This window comes from Ambystoma mexicanum, chromosome 7q (assembly GCF_040938575.1).
Source record: "Ambystoma mexicanum isolate Mex_15411 chromosome 7q, UKY_AmexF1_1, whole genome shotgun sequence".
In the NCBI taxonomy this organism is placed as follows: domain Eukaryota; kingdom Metazoa; phylum Chordata; class Amphibia; order Caudata; family Ambystomatidae; genus Ambystoma; species Ambystoma mexicanum.
In genome coordinates, this window is record NC_090941.1 from 284,105,495 (window position 1) to 284,133,257 (window position 27,763).

Below are 27,763 nucleotides of genomic sequence, written 5' to 3' on the forward strand. Positions count from 1 at the left end.
CAGAGTGGACGATCAACTCTTTATTGGTTACGCTGGTAAGCGCTTGGGGCAAGCTGTGACGAAACAGACTTTGTCCCGCTGGATTATTTTGGCCATCTCGGAGTGTTACCGCTTGGCGGGCAAGGACCCACCGGCTGGCTTGCGGGCCCATTCTACCAGGGGCTTGGCTGCATCTACTGCCCTGCAGAGGGGTGTTCCTATTCGCAACATCTGTGATGCTGCCACCTGGGCTTCAGTGCATACATTTGTGCGGCATTATTCCCTCGATTCCATCAGAGGGCAGGATCTGGCCTTTGGCAAGGCGGTCCTTTGCTCTGCTATTTGATTGGCTATTCTAAATTTTGTTTCTAAATTCTTTCCCTCCTCCTTGATTTGGTACTGCTTTGGGAGTCTGTCATAGATATGGAATACGTCGGAGGACCCAATCCCCTCGAAGAACAAGTTACTTTCTTACCTGGTAACGTTCTTACGATGGGATGGTCCGACGACGTATTCCATATCGCTCCCGCCCTGCCTTCCCCGCTGCAGAATTTCTGTTGCGATTGCAGCTTACGTTCCGCAAGGCTTTGTGTCGGACTGGCAGTTGACTAATGTCACACGTTCTGGGGGGAAAAAACTACAACTGAGGCTACTGGCGTCGTGCGTCCTACTTATCACATCGGATGACGTCAGACGTCGGAGGAGGTCCTCGACGGCGGCGCATCGACGTCATCGACGCAGGACGCAGACGCCGAAAAAGTTTCCGAAGCAGCACAGCTGTGGTGATTACTGTCATAGATATGGAATACGTCGTCGGACCATCCCATCGAAAGAACGTTACCAGGTAAGAAAGTAACTTGTTCTTTAGCATGGTTTCTTCACAACACATTTTCTGTATACCAGTTTTGTTAACTGTGTTTTTTCTTTTTTAGTTATCCAATTTCCTTGTATTTATTACCCACTAAATTGCCCAGCTTGTGACAGTTGCAGAAATGATTTCTACATATTTTGTCTTTGGCTACAAAAACTTCAATCTTGGTTCCAAACTTTCAATCTGTTTTAATCAATATATTCTCGATCTAGGTTTCCACCCTCCAGAAGAAACTTTAATATTTTTCCGACAGCCAACCCAGTCATGCCTAAGGCAATGATGGACCCAGCTCGAGTTACTGGGACCGAGTCCAACCACCAAAATAAAAGGTAAGGCATATGAGTCATCTTTTCTGACCTCGGTGGAAGGCTGTATTGGCCTTTAAGCATTGTGACCGCAGGTCATATTCTTGCAGTCTTTGGTATTTTTGCCTTTTATCCCAGCATAGGTTGAGGTGCTCTGTTTATGACAATATTATGTTGGTCTCTACTCATTTTGTGGAGCTTGGATGGTTTCTGTGCAATCCCAACAGTTAACTCTGGGTACATGCTAGTAGTGTTTGAGAAAATGTTCCCTCAAACACATCCTGTGCTCTCAATACATTTAAAAAAAAAAATACATTTCATTACTTTTTGGCTTGCTGATTTAGCTTCTCAGTTCCTCATGTCATCTTGCGTTTGCATAGCGCCTTCTGCCTTGTTATGGCGTTGAATCGCTTTGCCTGTCTGAGAGGCAAAGGAGCAGTATCAGACATATGGAGCATAGATGAGACTTTGAGAAAGGCAAGAGCAGGAAAAGGAGTCGTGTACACAATTGGGCCGAATTTCTTTTGAGACTCAATTGTATTCTGTGGAGCGCTGCGTCGAAAGGAGAGACAGCTGACGAGAGGCATTTGCCTTGAGAAGGGCTGTGTCTGTACTCACCTGAGAGAGCCTGGGTATGTTGAAGCCATGGTCAAGAAAACCGACATCCAAGCCCTTCTGCCCACTCACTTCCATATGCCCTCAACAACATTTGGGAGATTGCATGTCAGAAATCCATATTTGCCAAGATTGAAGAAGGTCCCTGAAAAGTGAGCAAAAACGACCTCCTATTTTTGGGGTGTCCTCATTTATGTCATGGTTAGAAAAACGATTAAAAAAAAAACTAAAACCTTAGACTTGTGCTTCTGCACAAGAAGCGCAAAGTGCTTAAGGACACAAATGCTGTCTAGGGCTCAGCAGTGGTCCGACTTTGAGACTTCCACAGTGTGATCTTTTAAGCCTCCACTGGGCCAAATTGTAATGCTTAAAGGGGCTTCACTGGATAATTCAGTGAAGTTTGTGGTGGCAGAAATTGTTAATGGAATCCCTATATTTAGAAACAGTTGAGGAGAAGGCACCAGTAGATGTTTTAGAAATAGGCCAGTTCCTGATTTGGGGTGCTCAAAATGCCTGTGTATTAGTTAAATGTTATGTACGAACACTAGAAGTAAACCTTTTATTATCAAAACTATATCTTTGTTTTCACCTTAGCAGAATTGTTTTAGTTTTTTTAGACCATTCGGGCATCAATCAATTTCCATCTCAATATTTAGCCCTTAAATGAGATGTAAGCATAGATAGTGGTTGTTTGCTACCTTGCAAATATTGTCATGTCCATTTGTTGAGATTTCCTTTTATCATGATTTAGATCATTCAAAGTATTTTGAAGAAACCTTGCTAAATCCATAATTTTTTTTCCTGTCGTGTGCAAATTAAAATGTCTTTCAAAGCAAGTATTTTTTAACTTTTTTATGGAATGGACCCCTAGCTTGCTTGCACGTTTTTGAGACCTAAACTAATGGTGGTCATGGAATCTACCCCCTTTGTTGATAATGCATGTTCATTGTCCTTGAAAACATCTTAAAGTCCTTCTCGCACCTCTCACTGAAATTAATTCCACCTTTGCACAAGGGACTTTTCAGATTCTGTGTTAACAGGTAACGGTATCCCCTTTAACAAACTCTCTGTGAATAACGCTGTATTAGGATAATTTGCCCATTACAGCCATACCATTCTGAGCAAAATACCAGGAAAAGTGGCGTTTGTGCCCCTCTATATCATTTTGTATCAATATCTTGAAATTCCTCTTCACACCGACACACACCACTCCGCCTTAATGCCTAATGGTATCAATATTTATATTGTTTGATAATGGGTGTGCCTGCATGAAAAGAACATTATTCTGGTGTCCCCCACTTGCTTTGCATTCTTTGCTTAATCACAAGGTTTGAGAGTTCCTCACATTCCTTTGCATCCAACACCAATGCCCTGATGGAGTCTGAAAACTACATTCGAGGGGATTGGGTCCTCCGACGTATTCCATATCTATGACAGTAATCACCACAGCTGTGCTGTTTCAGAAAATCTTCGGCGTCTGCGTCGATGACGTTGATACGCTGCCCTCGAGGACCTCCTCCGACGGCCGACATCACTGGATGTTATAAGTAGGAAGCATGACACCCGTAGCCTCAGTTCCATTTTTTCCGCGAACATGTTCGCTTCGGGAATCTCGGCGCGCCTCGACTCTTTGGAGGGTCTGTTGTTTCTCGGTTCTTCTAACCTCTTTGGTGTTTATGAAGTATTTCTCCGTGAAGATGTCTACCTCGTCTTACACCCCACGTCTGGGCTTTAAGAAATGCGGGGACTGCGGGTCCAAGATGTCGGTGACGGACTTGCATGATGCCTGCCTCTGGTGCCTCGGGGAGGCCCATGACACGGATGACTGTGTCGACTGCCAGTCGCTCACGTCCAAAGCCTTGCGGGAGCGCAAGAAGTTGTCGGTAGGGAAGGTGTCCAAGCCCCGAAAGTCGAGGTCTGCGGGGCTTTCAACGGATGATTTGAGGGGCGAATCTCGGCGTCGTCAGAAGTCCAGTGGGTCTTGCTCCGGGAGTCGGTCCCGCCACTCCTCTGCCTCTTCAAGGCATTCCCGGAAGTGCCGGCATCGGTCGCCTTCCCCGTCCGAGGACTCTGCCCGTCGGCGGGTCGCTTATCCCACCATGCAAGCTACACCGTAGGAATGGGCTTCCTTCGGGAAGAAGATGTTAGCGATTCTCGAATCGCAGGGCACCGGTCCGTTCGTGCCTACGAGTGGGGTTGGTCGTGATCGGTCGAGAGACACCACTCGCACGCCTTCGGGCTCGGATGGTCGGCACGATTCGCGGGAGAGGTCCCGCTCGGACAAAGGGATCGTTCTCGTCATGCCCGTTCTAGGTCCCGGTCCTCGACGCGCTCAAGACCACGTGAACCTGTGAAGTCTTCGAAGAAGACATCTATGCCTGTGGTGCCGAGGTCGTCGACGGACTCTCTCGAGGCTCCATCTCCGAGGAAGTCATTGACGCCGTTGGCGCCCAGGATGTCGGACACGCTCGGGGCTCCGCCTTTGAGGCCTGTGTCGATGCTGTCAGCGCCGCGTCCGTCATCGGCGCCAATTCACTCGACGCCCTCAACACCGTTCCAGACTGTGTCGACGGGGGTACCCCGTGGCTCGGTGGAACCACCTAGAAAGGCTCTGGCCAAGGTCAAGCATGGCTTTGGTTCAAGTTTTGTGCCTTCTTACTGCCATTTGGAATTAATTTCAGTGGTGGTTGAGGGCTCTGATGATGGCATGGTGTCTGACACGGTGCCAGGCGAGATTCTCTCGGGCCACAGCCAGTTTGAGGACCTGAGGCAGTCCCTGCATGATGCCTAGTGGGCTGGACACCTCTCCGGAGGTGGAGTTTTGTAGGCCTGAGCCTGGCACTCATGCCGATTCTTTGTACTGGCGCCTTATGTCAAGGGTCACCGAGTACTTAGGATGGTCTGCTCCCCCGGGGGAGTTTGTTGAGGATGACCTTACGGATATCCTTGTCATTGGGCTACCAACTGACCAGGAACTGCCGTTTCATATGGCTCTACAGAGGATGATGGCGGCGGCTTGGACTGCTCCGGAGAGTCTCCCAGCAGTGGGCATGTTTTTGCCGCGAAAATACCACCCAGCTAGTAGTGACCCCTGCTACTTGTTCAAGTACCCTACTCCGGACAGTTTGGTGGTGCAGGCGGCTACGGCCCCGGCAAAGCAGGCGTCGTACCCACCATCCCTCCTGATGGGGACGACAAGCGTTTTGACAGCTGGGCGAAGAAAGTTTTTTGTGCAGGGGGGTATGGCACTTCAGGCGGCCAACTACATATCTGCCTTGTCTCGTTTCACGCACACTCTGTGGAACTGTTTCCTTGGCAGCTGAACATATTCCCGAAGGGGACGAACAGGATGGTTTCCTTGCCATGGTTCAAGATGGCAAGGATGCCATGTGTGAGGCCGTTCAGTTGGGTTTGGACATGGCACGTTGCGTCAGCCGGTCCATGGTGGCGAGCACCGTGATACGCAGGTTTGCGTGGTTGCGGAAGTCGGGGTTTGCTCCTGATGTGCAGGTTTGGCTCCTCAACATGCCCTTTGACTGGGAACATCTTTTTGGCAGCAAGGCTGACGAGAGCCTTGAGAGGTTGCAGACCTCAAAAGCTGCAGCAAAGTCGTTGGGCGCTGCAGTTCGACAACCTCCGCCTTTTTCGTCCTAGGGGACAGCAATGGAGGGGAGGTTCCTTTCGTTATTACACATCCTTTGGTAAAACGAGAGGAGCTGCCAGTCAAAAGGGCCACTGTAGGAGTGCCAGAGGTGGAAAACAAGGTACTCGAGGTGCCAAGGCCGCTCGGGCTGTTGCCTCTTTGCCCTCAGACAACGCTGCAGCCGCTTCAGCTCAGTCATGAGGCCATGTCCCATGGTTCGCCGGTTGGGGGAAGACTGGCGCAGCATCTTGCAGAGTGGCGTGCCATTACTTCAGATATGTGGGTTCTGGAGATCATAACCCACGGCTACTGTCTTCTTTTCCGGCAGAGGCCTCAAGACAATCCACCGGGGAATCTCTCTTTGAAGAATCCGGATCCGCTCCTTGCGCAGGAAATTCAGTCCCTGCTGGAGAAAGGCGCCATAGAACTGGTGCCTGTAGCGGAGAGGAACAAGGGATGGTATTCCCCTTATTTTTTGATTTCCAAGAAAGACGGGGATTGAGACCCATCATGGACTTGCGTGGTTTGAACAAACTCCTCAGGAAGGACAAGTTCAAGATGGTTACTCTTAAGTCCTCCAGGCCCTTCAACTTCAGGACTGGTTGGTGTCTCTCGACCTCAAGGACGCTTATTTTCATGTGCCATCCATCCAAAGCACAAGAAGTACCTGAGGTTCGCGGTTGGCGACTCGCACTTTCAGTTTGGGGTCCTGCCGTTCGGATTGACCTCCGCCCCGAGGGTCTTCACCAAGCTCATGGTAGTGGTGGCAGCGCACCTCAGGAAAGGGGGGGATTCATGTCTACCCCTACCTGGACGATTGGTTGATCAGGGCGCGCTCTCCCGAGCAAGTCCTGGATCATCAGTCAGTCACCTGCCACTCCCTCCACAAGCTGGGCTTTTCCCTCAACTTGAAGTCCCATTTGACACCAACTCAGAGGCTCCAGTACATCGGAGCAGTGCTCGACACGTCCCCGAGCAGTGTGTTCCTCCCCATGTGAGGGCTCCTCACATTTAGCAGATGGTGCACAAGTTTCAACTTGCCCAGACTCTCCCAGCGTTCGAGTTCTTGAGACTGCTCGGCCTCATGGCATCCTGCATTCTTCTGGTGCCAGAGACCAGGTTGCGGATGAGATCTTTGCAATGGGCACTCAAGCTCCAGTTGTCTCAGTCCTCCGGCAAGATGTCAGACCCTGTTCAGGTGCCGTCTTCGGTCTCCCAGGACCTTCTGTGGTGGGCCGACGAAGGCAATCTGATGAGGGGGGGGTTCCATTTTGGCTGCCCTGGCAGGAGGTGACGAAGTAACGGACGCATCCCTCACCGGATGGGGAGCTCCTGCCAATGAGTTGACAGTCAGCAGTCCTTGGTCTCTGTCGGAGTCCAGACTTCATATCAATCTGTTGGAGCTGAGGGCTGTCGGGCTAGCCCTGAAGGCTTTTCTGCCGACTGTTCGAAGAAAGAATGTCCTGATCCTTACGGACAACACAGTGGCCATCCACTACCTCAACAAAAAGGGTGGGGGGGCGCGCAGAGTCACTTCCTCTGTGCAGAGAGGCGATGCAGCTCTCTTTCTGGGCAATCCAGCAGGACGTTTCGATCTCGTCAGTTCATCTGGCAGGAGACGTAAACGAGACGGTGGACGCTCTGAGCAGGCAGAGCGCGATCTCATGAGTGGGTGTTGGCTCAGGAGATTCTCCTGGAAATCTTCGCCCTTTGGGGGACCCCTGAAGTGGATCTCTTCGTCCCCAGTGTCAACCGGAAGTGCAAGAGGTTCTGCTTGCGGGAATTTCCTCCAAACGGAGCCTTAGGAGACGCGTTCGTGGTGGAGTGGTCATTCCCACTGCTGTACGCGTTTCCTCCAGTCCCCGTCATACCGCAAGTACTACGGAGGTTCGGTTCCCGGATGATCCTCATTGCTCCGGCGTGGGCCCGGAGGACGGGGTATCCAGACCTTCTTGACTTGTCCATCTTCCCTCCATGTCGTCTTCCCTACCGAGACGATCTGCTCTCACGGGAGGGGGGTCAGGTTCTCCATCCAGAGGTCAGGTCCCTCAACCTTCACTCTTGGTTTCTGAAAGGTTGAGGTATAAGGATTGGGACCTCCCTGAAGATGTGATGGATGTGTTGCTTTCGGCCAGAAGGCCCGCAACAAAGTCCCTGTACCGTTGCCGTTGGAGAACATTCTGGGACTGGTGCAGAGTTAAGAATGTGGATCCTTTTGCATGTGAAATTCCCATGCTTCTGTCTCTTTTGCTTTCTTTGGCCCACAAGGGCCTACAAGTGGGTACCATTAAAGGTTACCTGGCGGCGCTGTTCATATTTAAGCGCTCGTCTGAAAAGTGTTCCTATTTTAAAATTCCTTTAATTTCTCAGTTTCTGAAAGGGCTCACTAATGTGTTCCCTCCGTCAACTTTCCAGGTGCCCGGTTGGAATGTGAACCTTGTTCTCAAGTTTCTGATGGGTGCTCCATTTGAGCCTTTGCATTCATGCCCTTTGTGACTGTTAACTTCTGCTTGCAGAGTGAGTGAGTTACAGGCACTTTCAGTTAAGCCACCCTTCACTGTGTTTCATAAGGACAGGGTTGTCCTTAGGGTTCGTCCTTTTTTTCTTCCGAAGGTGGTGTCGGAATTTCATTTAGGGCAGAAGGTTGTTCTTCTGGCATTTTATCCTCTTCCACATCCTGGTACGGAAGAGGAGAGACTCTCTAGGCCTGATCCTAGGAGAGTGTTAAGCTTTTATATTTCACGCATGTCCCGGGTCAGAGTGCACGATCAGCTCTTTAATGGTTACACTGGAAACAGGCTGTGACGAAAGACTTTGTCTCGCTGGATTATTTTGGCTATCTGAGTGTTACCGGTTGGCGGTTAAGGACCCACCGGTCGGCTTGCGGGCCCATTCTACCAGGGGTATGGCTGCCTCTACTGCCCTGCAGAGGGGTGTTCCTATTCGCAACATCTGTGATGCTGCTACCTGGGCTTCGATACATACTTTTGTACGTCACTATTCCCTCGATTCCATCTGGGGGCAGGATCTGGCCTTTGGCAAGGCGGTCCTTTACTCCTCAATTTGATTGCGCATGCTACATTTCTGTTTTCTAAATTTTTTTCCCCCCTCCTTGCTTTGGTACTGCTTTGGGAGCCTGTCATAGATATGGAATATACGTCGGAGGACCCAATCCCCTCGAAGAACAAGTTACTCTTACCAGGTAACGTTCTTTCGATGGGATGGTCTTACAACTTATTCCATATCGCTCCCTCCCTACCTTCCCCGCTACAGAATTTCTTATGCGATTGCAGCTTACCTTTCCGCAAGGCTTTGTGTGTCAGACTGGTAGAAGACTGGTGGCACACGTTCTGGGGAAAAAACTACAACAGGCTACGGGCGTCGTGCGTCCTACTTATAACATCCAGTGACGTCGGAGGAGGTCCTAGAGGGTGGCGTATTGACGTCATCGATGCAGGACGCAGACGCCGAAGATTTTCCGAAGCAGCACAGCTGTGGTGATTACTGTCATAGATATGGAATACGTCGTCGGACCATCCCATCGAAAGAACGTTACCAGGTAAGAGTAACTTGTGGCATTCGAAGGCATGCACCCTTTGATTTGTGGGTCTAATGTCACTCTTTTGGTTTCCGGTTTTGGCTGTTGCTCTCTTAGATACACTGCTGAAATGCAGTTCTTTTTGGGCTCAATTTTCCTTAAAACTACTTAAGTTGCCAGGGCGTGAATGTTTATTCCCGCTAGGCACTTCTACTGGCTTTCGCTTCAGGCAACAATGCAGTTCAGGAGGGCCTGGCTCAACTTCTCTATTGTAAGTCCCATAGTTATCGAGCATCAAAACCTTTTTTTGGATGATGGTGGTTGATGGGAGTGGAGTAATTTTGTCGTCCAGTCCATTCAGTCTGTTGTCTATCCATGCTGAAGGTCAATTTCTGGACTTCTGTTTGCCTTCTCGATTGTGTGAACAGTCCCTTATGGCTGATTACTGGTTCGGTTCCATTCAAGAAGATGCTTCGATATTTTTTCCAGTTAGTGGGTTCCTTGTTGTTGATTTGTGCTTTGTGTTCTTTGTTGGGATTCATTGGTGTTCTTGACATTGGAATAGCATGGGCTTTACCTACTCCGAAATGTTTTAGTTGGTGCTCTAAATATTTATGTGCAGCCCTCAAATACACTGTGGTTTGAGGCATTTGCTATAATAAAATGTTTAGCCAATGCAGTGGTAGGATCTGCAAATGAAGATGCTGTCCAGGAAAAAATTTCACTTGTTTCATGTAAACAGAATACGAGAGAGACTGAATAAAATAGTAGTAGGCAGCTTTTCTGTAAATTTGCTTGTTTCTGTTGTACCATCAGTTCATCTCAACTATGGATGAGCTGCATATTTACTCAAATCGTAGTGCCCACATAATTGCTGTGAGAAATATTGTTAAAGAATGCACATTTTCCCTGTAACAATGACACTCTAGCTTTCATTTACAATGAAAAAGTTGGATCCACTGCAAAATTAAAAGAAGGAATTGTGCCCTGCAGTTTATTCCAAAATTATGCCAGTGTTCCAAGTCAAACAGAGAATTGTTGTAATCGAGGAGTATTGCACATGTTCAGTGGTTGTAGACAGTTGTAGCTTTTGTTTACTTGTTGTGATGTGGTTAGACTAAGCGACTAAGAAATTATTACTGTTCCATTTGTCCAACATTAATCTTTCATGGATTCACATTTTCATTGAATATTGTCGGTTGTCAGGCTGGTACTCCCCTGTAAATTTAAAGCAGTTTCCCTTTGAAGTTTAAAACTGCTTGTCTAGCCTTGGAAAGATTAACGAGGCAACCAGATCTTTTTTTTTTTTTAATCAGACATGGGTGTGGGGGCTACCTCCTCTGCCATGGAGTTGTATCAAAAACAGGCAGACCTGCCATCTTATTGGTTGAAAAATTCTGGTATACGGCAACACCCAGACTTTAGATGGGTTGGAAATTATGTTCTTGAAACAACTGTAATTTCTTCCCCAAAGCTCACTTGCAACGTTATTACATTTGGAGCTTGATATATTCCCAAACAGAGAGCTAGTTTCCCACATACCAGTTCTGTACTGGGTCAGGCTGTGGAGTACAGAGGAAATCACAAAAACAGGGAGGTTCCAATGCAGATAGACACTTGATGAGTAATGATAAACCAAACTCACAGTTGAAAGCCAATAGTGGCGTGCAGAGGAAATTACTGGGATGCGCTCAGACACCTCTTAAGCCTTGAAGGGCGTAAAAGCATCCTGTGGGTGGCCCACATGAAAGAATCCTTCATTGCGTTAAATGAGGCTGGCTTTTGGGAGTCTCCACACAACACAGATAAACCGCCTTACTTGGGTTCAAGAGAGCTGCATTTTTCAGGTACAGGGAGAATATGATCGAGGTAGCTAAAAGGCTAAAATTGGGTCCAGATTAACTTTTTCACAAATTAGGTTTTGGCCTTGAAACTTTTTAGCCCCACCCTATGAGAGATCTTTGTTTGAATTAGGCTGGGAATGTTGCCACTAGCCCCCTTTTTTTTTTTTTTTTTTTTTGGGTAATGGGTCGGGGCATCTTTCCTTTATGTGGGCTAGGCAATGAGACTGTTGCCCATTTTATGCTCATTTGTTAGGTAATGAAATCATTAAGACGCCGTATTTAAGACTCATATTTAGGGTTGAAGGTCTTTGGTCACCCACAGATGCATTGATGTTTTGTTAAGGCTCTTCAGAGCTTCCTGTAGTGTTTACTATTGCCCATTTTATCCATTGGGCTTGGCTGTGTGGATTGAAAGTATTGGAATCTACCAACAGCGATGGTAGTGAGCCCATTGTATCGCAAGACCTATGGTGAAAAGTGGTATAATCAGCTAGGTTACTCATGTGTTTGAGGCTGCGAGCTTGCTCTCCTCTTTTATCTTTTTTAGCCTTTTAACCATGTGGAAGTTTTATATTTTTAATTCAGTACTTACTGTAAAATTTTGCTCGTGTTAACTTTTGTAAAATGCATTTTAACTGTTTGCACTTAAAGGTTTTATGCCGAATAAAGTAATGACTGAGTATTCCATCAGTCACGTTTAGGGGCGCACACCCCAAGGCCAATGAGACGGGTCCTCCTTAGCTGCACCCATGGTGGCCATCTTCAGATTTTGTACTGCAAATCAAAGTGTTGGCAGTCCTCCATTTTTCTTTTCAGAAATGTGACGTTTGTTGTATTTTTGATATCTCGGTTCTTCAATTCCTTGGTGTTTAATGCCACATCACTTCCTTGTGTTCCATTTGCGGCAAAGTCTTGGTTCTTGTTTCCTGCTGAGTTCCAGCCCTGTCTAAGGCCTTTTGTTGTTGGTCCACAGCATGGCAGACACTAGGAATAAAAGCCTTTTTACGTCCTGTTCCAAATGCAACCGCAAGAACGTCAACATTGAGAGACCACCATTGCATGTTAGTGAGATGGTTGGATAAGGGTTCTGGGGCCTCTGACTGCTTCAGGTCGCAGATATGCCTCAGTCAGGCACACCAGATCCCTGGAGCGCACTCCCTCTTCAACGAAGCTGACTTCCCACAAGGAATCTTCCTGAGAAAAGAGACAAAAAAGGGACATAGGTTATGTGCTCAGGCTTCTCCACCGTCAAAGACGTTGCCGATTATACCGTCTACACCTACAACCACCTCATCAAAAGTGGCAGTGCCAAAACCACCTTCATCTAAGCACTATTTGGGGAACCGACACTCAACCACGACTATGTCCATGACCCATAGTCGCCCAAGACCTCGTCCAAGACTAATTCGCTGACCCATACTTGACCAAAATCGATAACACATCATCTATGTCGATGACTGCCTCGTAGACGGCCACTTCGTCAATGGCTAAATTGACTACAAGCAAGACTATTACTACTTGGTTGACCAGTTCTGCAACTAGACTGTCTACATAACCACCCATCTGCGCTAGCTGATAGACATTCCCAAGAGGAGTGAGCGTCGACAGGGAGGTGCCATCCACTTTGGCTTTTCTAAGGACCACACAGGCTTCAGCCATTATTTTCACTGGCTCGCTATGTACTGTTCAAAACCTCCTGTTTATTTAAGACTTCGCCTGAGCAGTTGCTTCAATAGGGTGACGATTTGAATGTTAAGCTTCTGGAGGCTTTTTTCCCGACCATGAGCAGGTACTGGAACGGTCTGCGCTCTCCCAAGTATGCCTTCACCAGTCCCTCTGAAAAACGTCTTTTTCGACACTCTCGGCTGCCTCTTCCTGCACCACCTAGCACACCAATGGACACTCCTCCCGCTGCCAGAGACTTGTCCCTGGATATGTTGTCCAACTAGCAAACTCTCATTTCAGAGTTACAGCATCGTCTTCCCTCTGCATCCGTACCTCCTCCAGAGTGGCATTAAGAATTCCCTCCAAGTGAGGGCTTAGACCACCCACCTCACCCCGACAATCTCACGGGTAGGTCTCTAGACTTGCACAATGCTGATGAGTTTAAAGACCTAGTGTTACGCTCACCTAACTCCCACGGAGGCGCTGGTCTGGTTTGCGCTGCTGTGACCTCTTCTAAGGTGATGCGCAGGGTTCGGAAGACGGACTGGACCGGGCCCCCAAATCTGGCTTGTCTGGCTCGCAGAAGTATCCTTCTGTAGGCGAAAATAGGGCATTAACTGTCTGCGGGGTAATGCAATCGGCCTCCCACTTTCCCCTCTCACCCTCCTCGAAACCCTTCTGTGATTTCTCATAGCGTCTCACCTTAGGGTCTGGAAGGACGAGCTCTCCATCCTGCTTCAGATGCAGGGGCGCGTTGGTATCCAGTTACTTCACTGGATTTTCGGATTGGTGAGAACCAAACTTGCTTGGCTTCCAGGTAATTTTTTTTTTTGATAAGAGGTTCCTCTTGTGTCCATGCATTAATGTACTAATGCTAGGGTCTTTTTCCCCATAGGGGCCGGGGTACGGAATGCCGGGGAACAGGCAACGACCCGAGATGAGAGGTGAAAATCTTGTAGAAATCAGGTAAGTCTTTAATGAGCATTTTTTGGTAATGTCTTTTCATTCGCTCATTAACGCTGATGTCTCTTTTTCCCCTTACAGGCCGGGGTCCGGAAATGCCAGGATGCGGCGCGGACCCGAAATGAAGAGGGAATGAATCAACAGGTAAGTCTTAACATGGAGATTTAGCTTTCCTTATTCCCTTCTCTCTCTCACCTTTTGTTCTGGTCTTTTTCTCCCTAGGCGCTGGGGCGTGACTGCGAATCTGGATGATCGCTGCTGAACATGGAGGCGCCCTGTAAAGGTGAGTGGAATGCGGCGCTGCAGCGATCGACGCAATGAGTTTTTACAGAAGTCTTCCTTTTCAGGATTGTCGGCGAGATGTCTCCGGGATGCGGATTTAGCAGGTAAGGACTTTTCCTTCTTCTGTTCTCTTCTTCTCTTCCTTTGCAGGTGATCCAGGATGCTGGCAGGCGTGGCAGATGTCAGGGTGCAGGAGCAGACACGGTGAGCGTCCAGCTGCTAGATGCAGAACAACGCGAAGCACGTGTGGCTGTTCGGGTGGGGTTTAAATAGCCTTGGAAGAAGTTCCAGGTATGTATCCTTCCTCCAATCATGTATGTATCCTTCCCCGACCACGCCCGGATGGTAAATTAGTCCCACAGGTAAAGTAGTTCCTTTCAGGCCTCAAGGAGGCCGGGATCCTGCAGCATGGTCTGCATCAGGTAAGTGCACCCAAGCACTCCCATAATGAGCCTGGCGCCTATGGCGCCAGGACTGATGTCCTTTATGAGCCTGACACCATAGGCGCCAGGACACTGTCCAAAGGGCCCCTATATGGGGTTGCTGGGTCCTTCCTTGGGGACTGGATGTCCGCTTTCGGGGACGCAGGGCTTGAACCGGCTCCCCGGGAGCGGGCATCATGACACCTAGTGCCAGGTGATGGTGAGCTAGCCGCCAAGCGACTCCCCGCCAGATGAAATTGGTTCCTTTCATTCCCTCATGGCAGGAGCAGCTAAATTGTAGGATCTCGTACCAGAGGTAGAGGTTTTCAATACTACTAAAGGCGGGGATCCTCCAGAAAGACTGTAAAATACATCCTAGTTTTAGATGCTGTTAGAGGCTATCTGGGAAGATGATCTCCTTGTTATAAAGAACCCCTTCTCGGCATCTGCAAAAAATGACCGCCAAGTACACGATTCCAGATTTCGTGCCAAAATGCTGGCACGCGCAACCTAGCTCAAATTCGGTCGTCTCTGCAGCAGGACAGAAACATTCCCCCAACCCTTCCTCCCCCTGTGTAGTCTTCCCAGACAAAGAAGGCAAACAGCTTGACTCCTTTGAGAAGAGTTTTATCCGCTGCCAAGACTACCATCAAAGTAGCAAATTCAATGGTGATCCTCTCACATTATGATCGTGAACTTTGTGACCATATGGGACCCATCATGGAATTCTTTACAGATGATAAATTTGAGGAAGCATGAGGGATAGGCTGCATCAGACCATGCCATCACCATGGTGCTAGACATTGCTGATACTGGTTTTCGGCAGATGGGGAAATAGAGCTGTGTTGTGACGCTAAGGATGGTTTAAGGCCACCAACTTCCGGCCGTAAGTTCAAACGAAAGTAGTCGCTATGCCTTTCAGTGGGATGGACCTCTTTTGGAAAAACGGTAGACGAGATCTTGCAAGCTATCAAACGCAACACAGTCTCTGCTCTGTGCCCTAGGCACCCTGCAACACTACCAGCTGTCCTTTCGATCAGGTTAAGCAAAATTCTGCAGGACGTCGAGGGAATACAGATTCTCTTATCACCTGCAAACATCACGAACAGGCTCTCGGGAGGGATACAAGGTAAGGTCCCAGGCATACAGGTGAAACCAGCGTCAGCGCAGAGCTCTGTTGACTTAGGTATGCCGGAGATCTGGGGGTTACTATGAGCTTAGCCATTCAGTTCGCAGGGCCCAACAACCCTCCCCAATAACAAACCGAGGAGACTGCCAAGGGCAAGTTGGAACTGTTTATTACTGTTGTTCATTACAAAAACCTACAGGGATCATTCAGAACATTCGAGCATTCCCAGAATCGCACCTCCCGAGCCTGTCAGGCTGTTTTGTTGTCCCCTTGCATCAAATGGGCCCTTCCCCCAAAAAACCTATCAGACTTTTTGGTTGGGTGATCGGAGTGGTATCCCTTATGGATAACCCCTATAGATCTTAGTTGATTGTCCCTCACATGTCATGTGGCTGGTCTGCCCTTTCCCCTTGAAACTATCGATGCATTGTTGCAGGATTACCATTTGCCCTTGCCCCCTGCCATCCACCCCTGGATTTCTTTCACCTGATTGGCTGGAAAAGGTCTCCCCAGGCCTGGGACCCAGCTCTGTTCTCAGAACTCTGTGCACCTCTTAAAGGTGATGAGAATTACTATGTGTTTCCTATGTATCTGTTAGCAGTACCACTTTTGCCTGTGAGAGTGCCCTCAATGTTGCAACATTGTCAACACGCCCATGTTTCACTTCATTTCTGTGTTTCTGAGAACAGTTTGTCTTCCCACCGCGTGAAGGACCAATGTCCAGCTTGGCTTTATCACGTGGTTGAGGACCACAAAATCAAGCTCTTATGGTCTGCAATTTAGAGGATTTATTATGTTTTTCTGCAGATGGCCCTTGTCATTTTAGGTTTGGAATGTGTTGCTTGTCTCTGACCTTGGCTGTAAGCCCTGGCCTGCTTTTCTGTGCTGTCTGGTTCTGCCTTCTCTCGTCCTGCGGCTTGTAGCCTCTCTGTAATCCTCATTTTACTTGTACTATGATTTCTACACATCTATACCGTGCTGTTTTCCATAGGTTAGTCTTATTTGGTCCTTCCAGGCTCCTTATGCAATCCTGTAGTGCCATAGGGTTAGTTGCCATAAGCATCTGCAAGCTTGCTCTGCATCTTGCGTTCAGCATTTCTGCACTTGTCTATTGAGAAAAATAATAAAGCGTTTGACAGTATGTATCTGTTCTCTTTCGACAACTGTGTAAGCATGTTCTGAGTGTGTTCACATGTTTTTGTTTAACTTTGTGCATGGCTCCAAGTGTACTTCATGACTAACATTGCTATGTCATGGTCTCACCAGTGACGTCAACACAGTGTTTTTTTCGGCATTTGTCAACGTCATCCATCGAGGAATTTGGGTCCATGACCAATGTTGATGCAGCTGTATTCATAAAGACATTGATTGGGTACAGTTAGAAAGGCTGTTTAAGAGGGTATCGTTCCGCATATGTGGATGTCACTGGCCCTCCTGGGGGCTGTCCTAATAGTGAGCGGCTTTGTGTGTTTGACTATTTGGGCCGTCATGTTCATGGAGGTGAGGGGCATTCCAGGGGCCATCTCTTCAGTCCCCTCTCTGGTTGACCAAACCTCCATACTTTCACTATTTCTTTTGGTAGCCATATCTTTGTCACTTCTCCCAGATGCCCATAGTAATTTGCATGGTCATCAAAACACCAGGCCCTATAACTGCAGTCCCCTACTGGGTTGCACCATACCCATTTTCCCGAGTATCTGTTGTCAAAGGGATTGTCGAATGTTATCTCAGTCGGGAATAGTGGGCACTCCTTTATCCTTGCTCTCAGGTTATTTCTTTCTTGTCCCTTTTTTCTTCCATGTTCACATCCACAAACACTTTGATCCCTATTGTCTTCTCAGTAGTTTGCCACATTGTGTAATGCAGAGCTTGATCACACACAGTCCTACTAGTACTAATATTAGTGCTGCTAGTAATACCTTCAGTCCGTCTGCTAACCATGTTGGCCTCCATGAACGTATGTATGACAACCAGCTCTGGTCTTTTCCTGTTCCTTTGGCTTCCTCCATGTTGGCGTGCATCGTCGATAACCTTGTCATTCTGTCAGTGGCCCATTCTCTGTCATTTGCAGGTGTAAACGTGCAACTGGAACTCAACATCTTGGCGCAAACTCATCCTTCCATCGCTGTGAGAAGCTCTAGAACATATCTGTTCTGCAGTGCCACCAGCCTTTCTGCTCTGAGCTCTTTCTTTATCGCTTGAAGCAGTTTACTGTAGAGTTTGGCTGCATCAGCTCCCACCTTGTTATCTGCAACCATTTCGCATTCATTCATGTATGTCTGTTCAGCTGGAACTACTGTCGCGTAAAACATTTGTCCTGCTCAACAACCTATGGTTGTACATAGTCTAGTGATGCTTCTGAGAAATGGTTCTCTTTTCACTCTACTCACTTCTAACAGTTCGTGCTTCCCTTTTCTTCCACTTCTATTGATCTCTTCTTTCCCCTGCTAGTATCCATTTTAGGGAAGTCGTTTATCTTCACAAACTTCTGTGGCACTACTAGTGCTGCCATATTGATGTGCACCAGTGAACAAACTCCTCCCCAGTTGAGCGGCATGCCCAGTAGTGATCCATTAATACTGCTGTGCCAACCTTCATTGCTGGATGCGTTTGTGTACCTAAGTTGTGATTTCTCCAACCTTAACTTCGCCATCATTCTGGTAACATAATGCTAATTTCTTCAGTGGTATTATGGGCACTGGTCCCAGCTTCATTGTTCACACAGGTGAGCCGCTTGGTGCTCTCATCCCATCCTTTCAGGCATTTGTCATTTTCTCTGTGTACTGTGTTTACCATTGCTTGTACTAGGGTGTGAGCCTTGCTACCAACTACACCCTCTTTCCTTCCTTCTGCTGTGTATACTTGTCCATACATGTGCATTTGTGGTCTTCCCCAAAATCCTGGCTCTACTCCCATTTCATTGACCGCTCTCGCCCACTTCGGGCAGGGTGATTCCTTCAGTGTTATTGGGCCATCAGTTATGTAGTGTATTGCCTGGTCTAGTTGCCAGTAATTGTTCATCATGTCAAGAGTCTTTATATAACTGTCTTCATAGGGAAATGTTGCCTTGAACATCCATCTCAATGTTGCTGTTTTCCCTTGGAATCTTCCTCGGGTTGTAACCATGGATGGATGGATAGGTACATAAGGCATTGTGCTCTTATTGCTGGTATTTCAGTTTATATAAACTTTCTGGAGGCACTCATGGTACAGGGGATTAATGAACAGACATAGCAGATATCCCCAGTGGTTTCTTTGCCTACTTTGGTCATGTGCTTGCACCACATGTCAGACACTCTAGCAGTGTCAGTGTGATATAGGTCAACCCCTCCCATGTCTGCATCAACACTGCGCTTACCTTTCCTTAGTGTGCTTACAGTGCTCCCCTGTCCACCTGCTGAAGTTGGGGTGCTAGTGGAGGATACAGCAGTAGCACTAGCTACAAGGGATATTGGCTAAAAATCGAGAGCAAAAACACCACTTGGAAATATGAGACAAGACAAGATGAACACTTTTTTGAAAATAACTTTCAAATGGATTGTGTCCTCCAACGTATTCCACATCTTTGTCATGCAATGTCCACAGCTATGCTACTTTGGAAATTTTTTCGGCAGATGGCGTCGGGTCAAAGTCCCTCGAAGGCCTCCGTCAAGGTTAACGTCACTGGATGTTCTAAATAGGACACACGGCGCTCTTAGCCTCAGTTCTGTTTTTTCCGCAAACGTGTTTGCTTCGAGAACTCGCCGCGCCGCGTGTGTTCTTCGTGAATGTCTTCTTCCTCTACCCCGCGGTCTGGCTTTAAGACTTCACGGGACTGTAAGTCTAAGGTGTCGATTACGGACCCGCACCACATTGGTTTGTGGTGTCTGGGCAAGAGTCATGACACTGACGACTGTTCGAAATGCCAGTCGCTGACTGGTAAGGCCCTGCGGGAGCATAAGGGAAAGTTACAGGTTGGTAGGGGTGCTTAACCCGGTAAGTCCTGAAAATATGCAAAAGGGATGTCCACAGACGATTCGAGGGGTGTCTCTCCTTGTCAGGAGGAGTCCCGAGGATCTCGATCCCGAAGTGGGTCCTGCTACTCGTCCTCGTCTAGGCACTCCCGAAAGCAGCGTCAACAGTCTCCTTCCCCGTCTTCGTCAGATGATGGCGCTGCGAGGAAAGTGGCTTGTCTCACTAAGTCCTCGACTCCAGAAGAATGGGAGGCCTTCAGTGAGCAGATGCTGGTGATTTTTCAATCCCAGGGAACAGTTCCGTCCGCGCCTTCGGAAGAAGCCGGCAGGGAACGGTCTCAGTCCCATGCTTGCGCGCCTTCGGGCCCGGGTCCTCGGCGCGATGCTCATAGGGAACCATCGAGTTTCCGTTCGGGCAGGGTTCAGGTTAATTGCCAGAGACGTGCTAGATCCAGGTCTCGGTCTTCGTCCCCAACAAAACCACAGAAATCTGTTAAGAGCTCGAGGTCGCCGCCGTATCCGTCTGATACGGAGGTCGATGCTTTGCCTTCACACCAGCCCATGGGCGACCCTGGTACTCTGGATCCTCCAAGGAAGGCACAATTCAAGTCTGAAGCCCGTTATCGAATACAGACCCACTAGGCAGGAGTTATTTCTGCCTCTGGATGATATCTGAGGATGAAGAGAGGTCAGATTTGGAATTTGAACCTATTTTTTTTAAAACACATTTTATTAATTTTAACAACTGCATGAAACATACAGTTACAGTATTACAGTGAGCAATAAGCAATTGACTGGGTGGTGCATGCAGACATATTGTAGTCAAGGCTGCGTCATGGCAAACGGGGGGCGAGTGGGAAGGCTGCCGCAGACAGCAGGAATGGGGGGGAGAAGGAAAAAAGGGGGGGCAGAGGGGGGCGGGAGGGTGCATTGGAATGGGTCTCACTGGTTGTCCATCCATTTCCCCCAAACTTTATGGAACTTGCGTGGGCATCCCCTTGCTGTGTAAATTCACCTCTCTAAGGAGGCACACCTGGTAACTTCATTGGACTATCAAGTTAGGCACGGCGCAGCCGCGGACCCCCCAGTTTGCCGCAATCATCCTTTTTGCCCACCCCCAGCGCAACTGCCGTGAACAGCTTTTCGTGTTTGATGAGGCCCGGGTCCCCCCATATCCCGAGCAGTATCAACTTTGGGTCAAGCGGTATTGGGATCCCACCGTGCTGGAAATTAAGCGCATACCCCCTTCCCAGAACGTCCGTACCACAGTACACTCCAAGATTGTATGGATGAAGGTCCCCCTTTCATGCCTGCATCGCAGGCAGGACTCCCCGGTCGCCCCACTCCATTTGGCCAGCACGGTGCGGGAATAGTATGATCGATGCAATATCCTGAGCTGGATCAAACGTAACTTTGCGTCTATACCAACTTCGCGGGGGAACATCAGCGCTGCCACACATTCCTCCTGTTCCAGCTTATCTATGTCCCTTTCCAATTTTTCCCTCAGTGTGGTGAGCTCTGGAGTGCCAAAGGAGTTGAGAACCTGATACAGCGTGGAGGTAACCCTAGAGGGGATGCGCTCTGTAAGGATATTCATTTCCAGAGGGGAGCAAGGCGGGACCTCTCCTAAGTCTGGAAACTGAGCGTTTATAGCGTGCGCAAGTTGCGTGTACCTGTAGTGGTCCCCAGGTCAAAGCGTTCCCTGAGTGTACCAAACTCAACCATGCAACCCCCCTGGATCACATGTTCCAATGTGTGTATCCCGAGCCTTTCCCAGTGCCCCAGGGGCCCCATCTTTTGAACTTCGGGGAGGTGTGCATTGCGCCACAGGGGTTGGGCCAGTGTGGGCCTGGAGCCCCACCCAATGTGTTGTGAGCCTCCTCCCATGCACCACGGATATGCAGCAACATGCTTAGGATGTTGCCCACTTCGACACGGGGTGCATATAGGACTTGGAGGGGAGAGCATGGGTACATAGCCAATAGTTCCCTACTGATATGGGGGAGTTCAGTGTCCCCATGTAACCAATTGTTTACCACCCCTACCTGTGCCGCCAGATATGTGCGGCTGCAAGGTAAACCTATCCCTCCCTCCCAAATTGATCGTTGCAGTGTCTTTAGAGCGATTCTGGGTTGTTTCCACTTCCATAGGAGGGTCCTTATGTGTCGATCTATTGCTGTAAAAATACCCGATGGGATGGGCAGTGGGGCGCACTGTAGGACATATAGTAATCTCGGAAGTAACAGCATCTTGAATAATGCGACCCTGCCCATTAAGGACAATGGTAAGGCTTGCCAGTGGGAAATGTCTGTGGCCAGTCTATCCAAGACGGGCTGCAAATTCAGTTGGAGGAATTTCTCTAATGAGGGGCTAATTCGTATGCCAAGGTACTTAAAACCGTGAATGGAAACCGGGTATGGGCATGAGTCAGGGATCATGTGTGCTCCCCCTTGAATTGGAAAGAACACCGTATTTTCGTTGTTCACCTTGAGGCCGGAGTACCATTGGTATTCCGCCAGCATCTGAGACACCATCTTGCAGGAGATCATTGGTTTGCTAAGATAAATAAGGAGATTGTCCGTGTATAATGAAACTCGGTCCTTCCCGCCCCCGGGCCAGATGAACCCCGACCAACCCTTGTCCGCCCGGAGCCTAATCGCAAGTGGCTCTATAGCGAGGAGAAACGGAGGCGAGAAGGGACAACCTTGTCGTGTCCCACGTCACAGTGGAAATGCCCTAGACAATCTGCCATTCACCCTACCTCTAGCAACAGGGGACTCATATAGAAGCTTGGCCCATGAGAGGAATCCCTGTCCGAAGTTCATTCTCTCTAAAATATCCCACAAAGCGTCCCACCCCACCGAATCAAATGCCTTTTCAAAATTGACCGCCAGCAAGGCTAGCGGATCCGATATCTCAGGGGCACCTTCCAGAGTGAGTTGAAGTCTGCGTAGATTAATTTGGGTGGACTTGTTAGGCATGAATCCACACTGGTCTGGGTGGACCAAGGACTCAATCACCTTTAGTAACCTGTTGGCTAGTGCCCTCGCGAGAATTTTGGCTTCCCCATTTATCAGTGAGATGGGCCTATAGGAGGCACATTGGTCTGGGGGGGCGATCCCGGCTTGGGCAATACCACGATAGTCTCCTGGAGGTCTGGAGGGAGGGCGCCCATATTCCTGCTCCGGAGAAACATGCGGTGCGTGTGCATGACCGGGTAACCACCCATACGCTTCTATTATTCCACAGGGAGTCGATTGGGTCCTGGAGTTTTCCCCCGTTTGGAGCTGTGTACTTGCCGATTGTACTTCCTCCTCCATCAGCTCGAGGTCTAGCTCATCCCTTTGTTGCGTAGGGAGGCGCAGAAGCAAAATCGAGTCCAGGAAGCTCGAATGACCAGTCTCGGTGTTCCAGTGTTGGGGTTGGGGGGCGGGGGGGAGTAGAGGTGTTCATAATATCCAGCAAAAGCCTCCGCTATGTCTGAGTCCTCCGTCAACCGATCCCCATTCGGCCCCTGAATCATTTGGACATATCCCTTACGTTGTCCCCGCCTCTCCAACCACGCAAGTGTTTTCACTGCGCTGTCCCCCTGTTCATAGATCTGGCTCCTGGTCGACCAACGGGCGGCCCAAGCATTGTCTAGGGCCAGGTTATGTAGGGTCTCCTGTGCTGTTACCATGGCCTCCCGTGAGGCCTCGGTGCCTAGTTCAAGAATTGTGCCTCTCGGTCGGATACCTGTCCCTCCGCCTCTATAAGTTCCCAGGTGCGGTTCCGCCAGGGAAATAGCTTCTCCCTGTAAAACAGATTTATAGGCTTCCCAGATCGTGATTGGACAGGCAACTGAGCCCTCGTTGATCTCAAAGTATTCATTAGATTTATTCTGCAACCCCTCCGCTGTCTCCGGGAGCCCCAGATAGTACGTGTTTAAGCGCCAGATCGTGTCCGGCCTCCGGTGCTTGGTCTTTAGGGACACCAGTAAGGGAGAGTGATCTGATATTCCCCTGGCAAGGAGGGACACGGAAATTAGTCTATGGGCTGAACTCTGGGAAATGAGGGTGTAATCGATTCTAGGCATTGATTTGTGTGCATGGGAATAGAACGAGAATCCCGACTTGTTCGCGTGCAGAGCCGGCCGGGTGTCCAGTAACCCCGCTGAGTCAGTAAATTTATAAAGTGCAGTCGGATCCCCCCCTATTCGTGACACCCCTGCACAACCTATCCATAGCGGCAACCATTCATTGAAGTACCCACCCAGAGCGCACACCTCCGCCCTCTCTTCCCATAATAACAGTTGTAAGTCATGGAGGAAGGCCCCAGTGAGTGCAGGGGGTGCATATGCCGTGATAAAGCCCCAACGCTCTCCCCATAAATTGCCCACCACAGCCACAAATCTCCCACCAGGATCCGCCCATACTTTTTTAACCTGAAAGGAAGTGTGCTTATGGAAGAGTATCATTGTGTCCCTGGCACCCCTAGAGAAACCTGCCTGATATGACTGCGAGTAGTTGGATCTCCTGAAAAACCCACACTCCGTTCCCACCAAGTGGGTCTCCGTGAGGAGGGCCACGTCCAGGGAGTGCCTGTTTAGGTACTACAATATTATCTTCCGCTTGATACCGGATCCGAGACTGTTCACGTTCCAGGTCCGCAAAGACAGCCACCCTGTTTGCGGGCCGTTAATATGTTGAGTGCAATCGAATATTAAGAAGGATCGTCCGGACCAAGTGTCCCCCTCCCCCCCGCTGCCTCCCCATTCCACCCCCCGAGGCCCCACAGCCAGCCATCCAATCCCCACCCAAAAACTGCACCCGATGCACTGAATGGTCTCTGAAGTCCAAAACACCGGATCTCTCGCCTCCGCGCAACATGCGCCACCAACAGCTTACTTGGTATCCAATTCTGAAGTGCTTGTTGCCCAGCATCCATGAACTCCCCCTTCCCTGCACTCCCCCCCCCTCCCCCCCCCAAATACGGAAGCACCTGTCGCCCAAACCTACAACCTTAAACCATAAGAACTTGTTCGGGGGGCTCCCTCAAGGGTCCAATTGCTGCTCCATCTGTCTCCCCTGGGCTGCCCGTGTGAATATTAGTCTCCTGAATTAGGCGTCTCCAGCTGAGGCTGAGAGAGAGAGGAGCAAGGAGGACATTGTGCCCCCCCGCCCCCCACTTTGCTCCACTCCCCGCCCTTCGCTCCACTCCCCGCTATTCCATTTGAGCCCCAGCTGCTTTCATGTCTCTGTTTGCTCTGGGTGAATTGTCTTCCGTGATGTCCATACTCGGGATAGGTGTTTGTCCCCGGGGCGGGGTGGTTCGACTAGTCTCCTCCCGTAGTGCACGGCCTCTAGATCTTGGGGACGATGAAACCGGAGTTTCATGCCAATCCCTAGCTGATTTTGGGTTTTGGAACACGTGGACCGTATTATGATACAGTTTAAGGGTGGCCGGGAAGAAGAGTGCATATTTGATGCCCATTGCCGCCAGCTTCCTCTTGATAGTCATAGGACTGGCGCGCCTTTTGGACCTCCTGCGTGTAGTCAGGGAAGAACCCTATCCGGTTTTCGTTGTAAGTGATGGGGCCCTTGGAGAACGCCATATGAAGGATTGCATCCCGATCTCGATAGTTCATCAGTTTAGCTATCACTGTTTGTGATGGCGTCCCGGGTACTGGTCTCCCCGTAGGGACTCTGTGCGCCCTTTCGATGGAGAAAAAGTTTGAGAGCTGCTGGGGAGCCATGAGGTCCGCAAGCCAGCCCCCCAGGAAGAGCTCCAGGGACGGGGGGGGGGGTCCTCCCGCTCAGGGAGCCCAAGGGTATCCCAAGGGTATCCAGAGGTTGTTACGTCTGGAGCAGCCTTTGCTGTCCTCAGCCCTCGCCTCGAGATTGGCAAGTTTCTTTTCCACTTGTGCTTGGCGTTACTCCGCTCTCTGGGCCATATCCTCGGCGTCTGAAATCCTCCGCTCTGTTTCCCCCACACAAGATGACCGGTTCCGCATGTCCTGAAGGAGGAGGGAGACCGCCGAAGACAGACCATCTATTTTGGTTTCCACGGACGTCCTCCACTCCCCAATGGCTGACTTTGTGAGGGACAGTGGTAGGCCTGTTTCACTAGATGGAGTGTTCTTCCCTGCATGGTTCATGGCGGCAGGGACCTTCGCTGGGATGGCTGTGGTATATTTATCCATCTTGTTCTGTGCTGTATTTTTGTGAAGCACGTGTCGCCCCATTCAGAGGGAGGGGGGGGGGGAAGCACCCCCAGTCCGCAGGTCCAGGGAGTAAAACCGGAGTGGCTCCCCGGCAACTGCTCCGGGGTCCTCCACCACTCCGTGCGCCGCCACAGCGGCCACCCCAAGGCCTCCGGCCGCTAGACCAGTCAGTCCCCCGCCGCGTGGCCACCGCGGCCTCAGTCAACGGCCCCAGCTCTGAGGTAGAAAGAACCAGCAGGCACTCCCCTTGAGGCTCTTCAGCAATGCAGGATATGCCGGTTGCTGCGCGGTCTCCCCCTCTCTGATGCTGCCGTCACTCGGTTGTGCTGCGCTTGATTCTGGTGTCCTTAATTCTGCTGGGTACCGGGCCTCCCCACCCGGACCAGCGCCATCAGCCCGAGTGGACTGGAATGTCTCCCGGGCCCCAGGGCGTCCTGCCAGGCGGCTGCAGCCCCTTCAAACGTCAACCGCCCCGCAGGACCAAAGGAGGGGATGATGCCTGGGGGGCCTAGTCAGCGGCTCCTGTGTCTGGCGCTGGCACACAAGGTGTTGTACTGCCACGGCCCCTCTTGGACTCTGCACTGTTGCCACCCCGGGCCGGGCCGGGCCGGAGGGGATCCGCTCACTCTCGGATGGCGATGTGTCCCTAGAACGGAGTCGCTGTCCTCCCACACCGCTGCTTGCCGCACTCACTATGGCTGTCTTTCCACGCAGCGCCGTCCCAGCCGTTAGTGTTTCTGCAGCGTCGGGGCTCCGATTTTCGTCTGGGTGATGCTGGTCCTTCTGCCTCCGGAAATTCTGCCCAATATATAATTACTTCTGGCTAAAAGTCAGGATAAATGCAGGATTACGGCAGCCCAGCTGGAGCAGCACCGAGCTACGTCTGCATCCTCTGGCTGCACAGCAGCACCCCCTGAATTTGAACCTCTTGAGTTTGATGTGGCACCTGTATGTTCTAGGGACAGTCATTTGGAAGAGTTATGTCAATCACTCCATGATGTCAGTGGCTTAGCACATCTCCAGAGGTGGAGTTTTGCAGGCCTGAGCCTCATGCAGAGTCTTCTTATAGGAGACTGATGGCTAGGGTTACTGAATATCTTGGTTGGTCTAGTCCTCCAGATGCATTTGTTCAGGATGACTTGACTGATATTTTGGATCAGGAGCCGTCCACTGACCCAGTGTTGCGTTTTCATTTGACTTTGCAAAAAAAGGTGACGTCTGCTTGGCAGATTCCGGAGTCTCTTCCGGCGATTACCAAGTCATTAAGTAAAAACTACTGCCCTTCCAGTAGCGACCCCAGTTACCTATCCACTCGCCCCACTCCCGAAAGTTTGGTTCAGGCGGCTCCAGCCACCTCGAGGCAGGCGGCGTACCCTACCATCTCTCTTGATAGGGACAAGCGTTTCGATGGTTGGGCGCGCAAGGTGTTTTCTGCGGGGACTATGGCGCTGAAGTCAGCCAACGTCACTTGTGCCTTGGTAAGATTTTCACACACTGGAATTGCATCTCTCTAGCTGCTGAGCATATTCCCGATGGGGAAGAAAGGGATGGGTTCCTTGCTCTCATGCCGGATTGCAAGGATGCCATGTGTGAATCCCTTTAGTCTGGGTTGGACACGGCTGACCGTGTTAGCCGGTGCTTGGCTGCGAGCACCGTTATACGCAGGTTTGCGTGGTTGCGGAAGTCGGGTTTTGCTCCAGATGTACAGGCCAGTTTTATGAACATGCCCTTTGCTGGCTCTCATTTGTTTGGCAGCAAGGCTGACGAGAGTCTTGCGAGGTTGCAGACCTCCAACCTGCTGCTAAGTCTTTCAGTGCAGCAGTGCGTCAACCTCTGCCTTTTTGTCCTAGGGGGCAACAGTGGAGGGGAGGTTCCTTTCCTTACTACTCCTCTTTTGGTAGGATTAGAGGAGCAGCAATCAAAGGGGTCAAAGTAGAAGTACCTGTGGTGGTTGGGGCAATAGAGGTGCCAAAGCCGCTCAAGCAGCAGCCCCTTTGCCTTCAGGCGCTGCAACAGCTGCTCCTAAACAATTATGAGGCCATGTTCCATTGTTCACCTGTTGGGGGCAGACTGGCTCAGCATCTCGAAGAATGGTGAGCTATTACTTCGGATACATGGGTTCTGGAGACAATAGCCCACGGCTACTGCCTACCCTTCCTAAAGCAGCCTCGTGACAATCCACCGTGGTCTCTCTTTAAAGCTTCTGGATCTGCTCCTTGTGCAGGAAATCTTAACCCTGCTGGAGAAAGGCGTTATGGAACTAGTGCCTGTAGCGGAGAGGAACAAGGGATGGTATTCCCGATATTATTTGATTCCAAAGAAAGACGGGGGACTGAGACCCATCTTGGACTT

The 27,763-nt window shown here is 49.9% G+C and overlaps 1 protein-coding gene across 1 annotated transcript in view; it reads left to right on the top strand.

Annotated features, from left to right (window-relative positions):
* Nucleotides 1-27,763, top strand: part of RBM26 (RNA binding motif protein 26) — a 1,704,516-nt gene that overhangs the window by 731,370 nt on the left and 945,383 nt on the right. Inside the window, exon 11 of the mRNA XM_069639899.1 lies at nt 1,063-1,179. Coding sequence (XP_069496000.1) covers nt 1,063-1,179 — 117 coding nt within the window. The remainder of the gene's footprint in view (nt 1-1,062; nt 1,180-27,763) is intronic.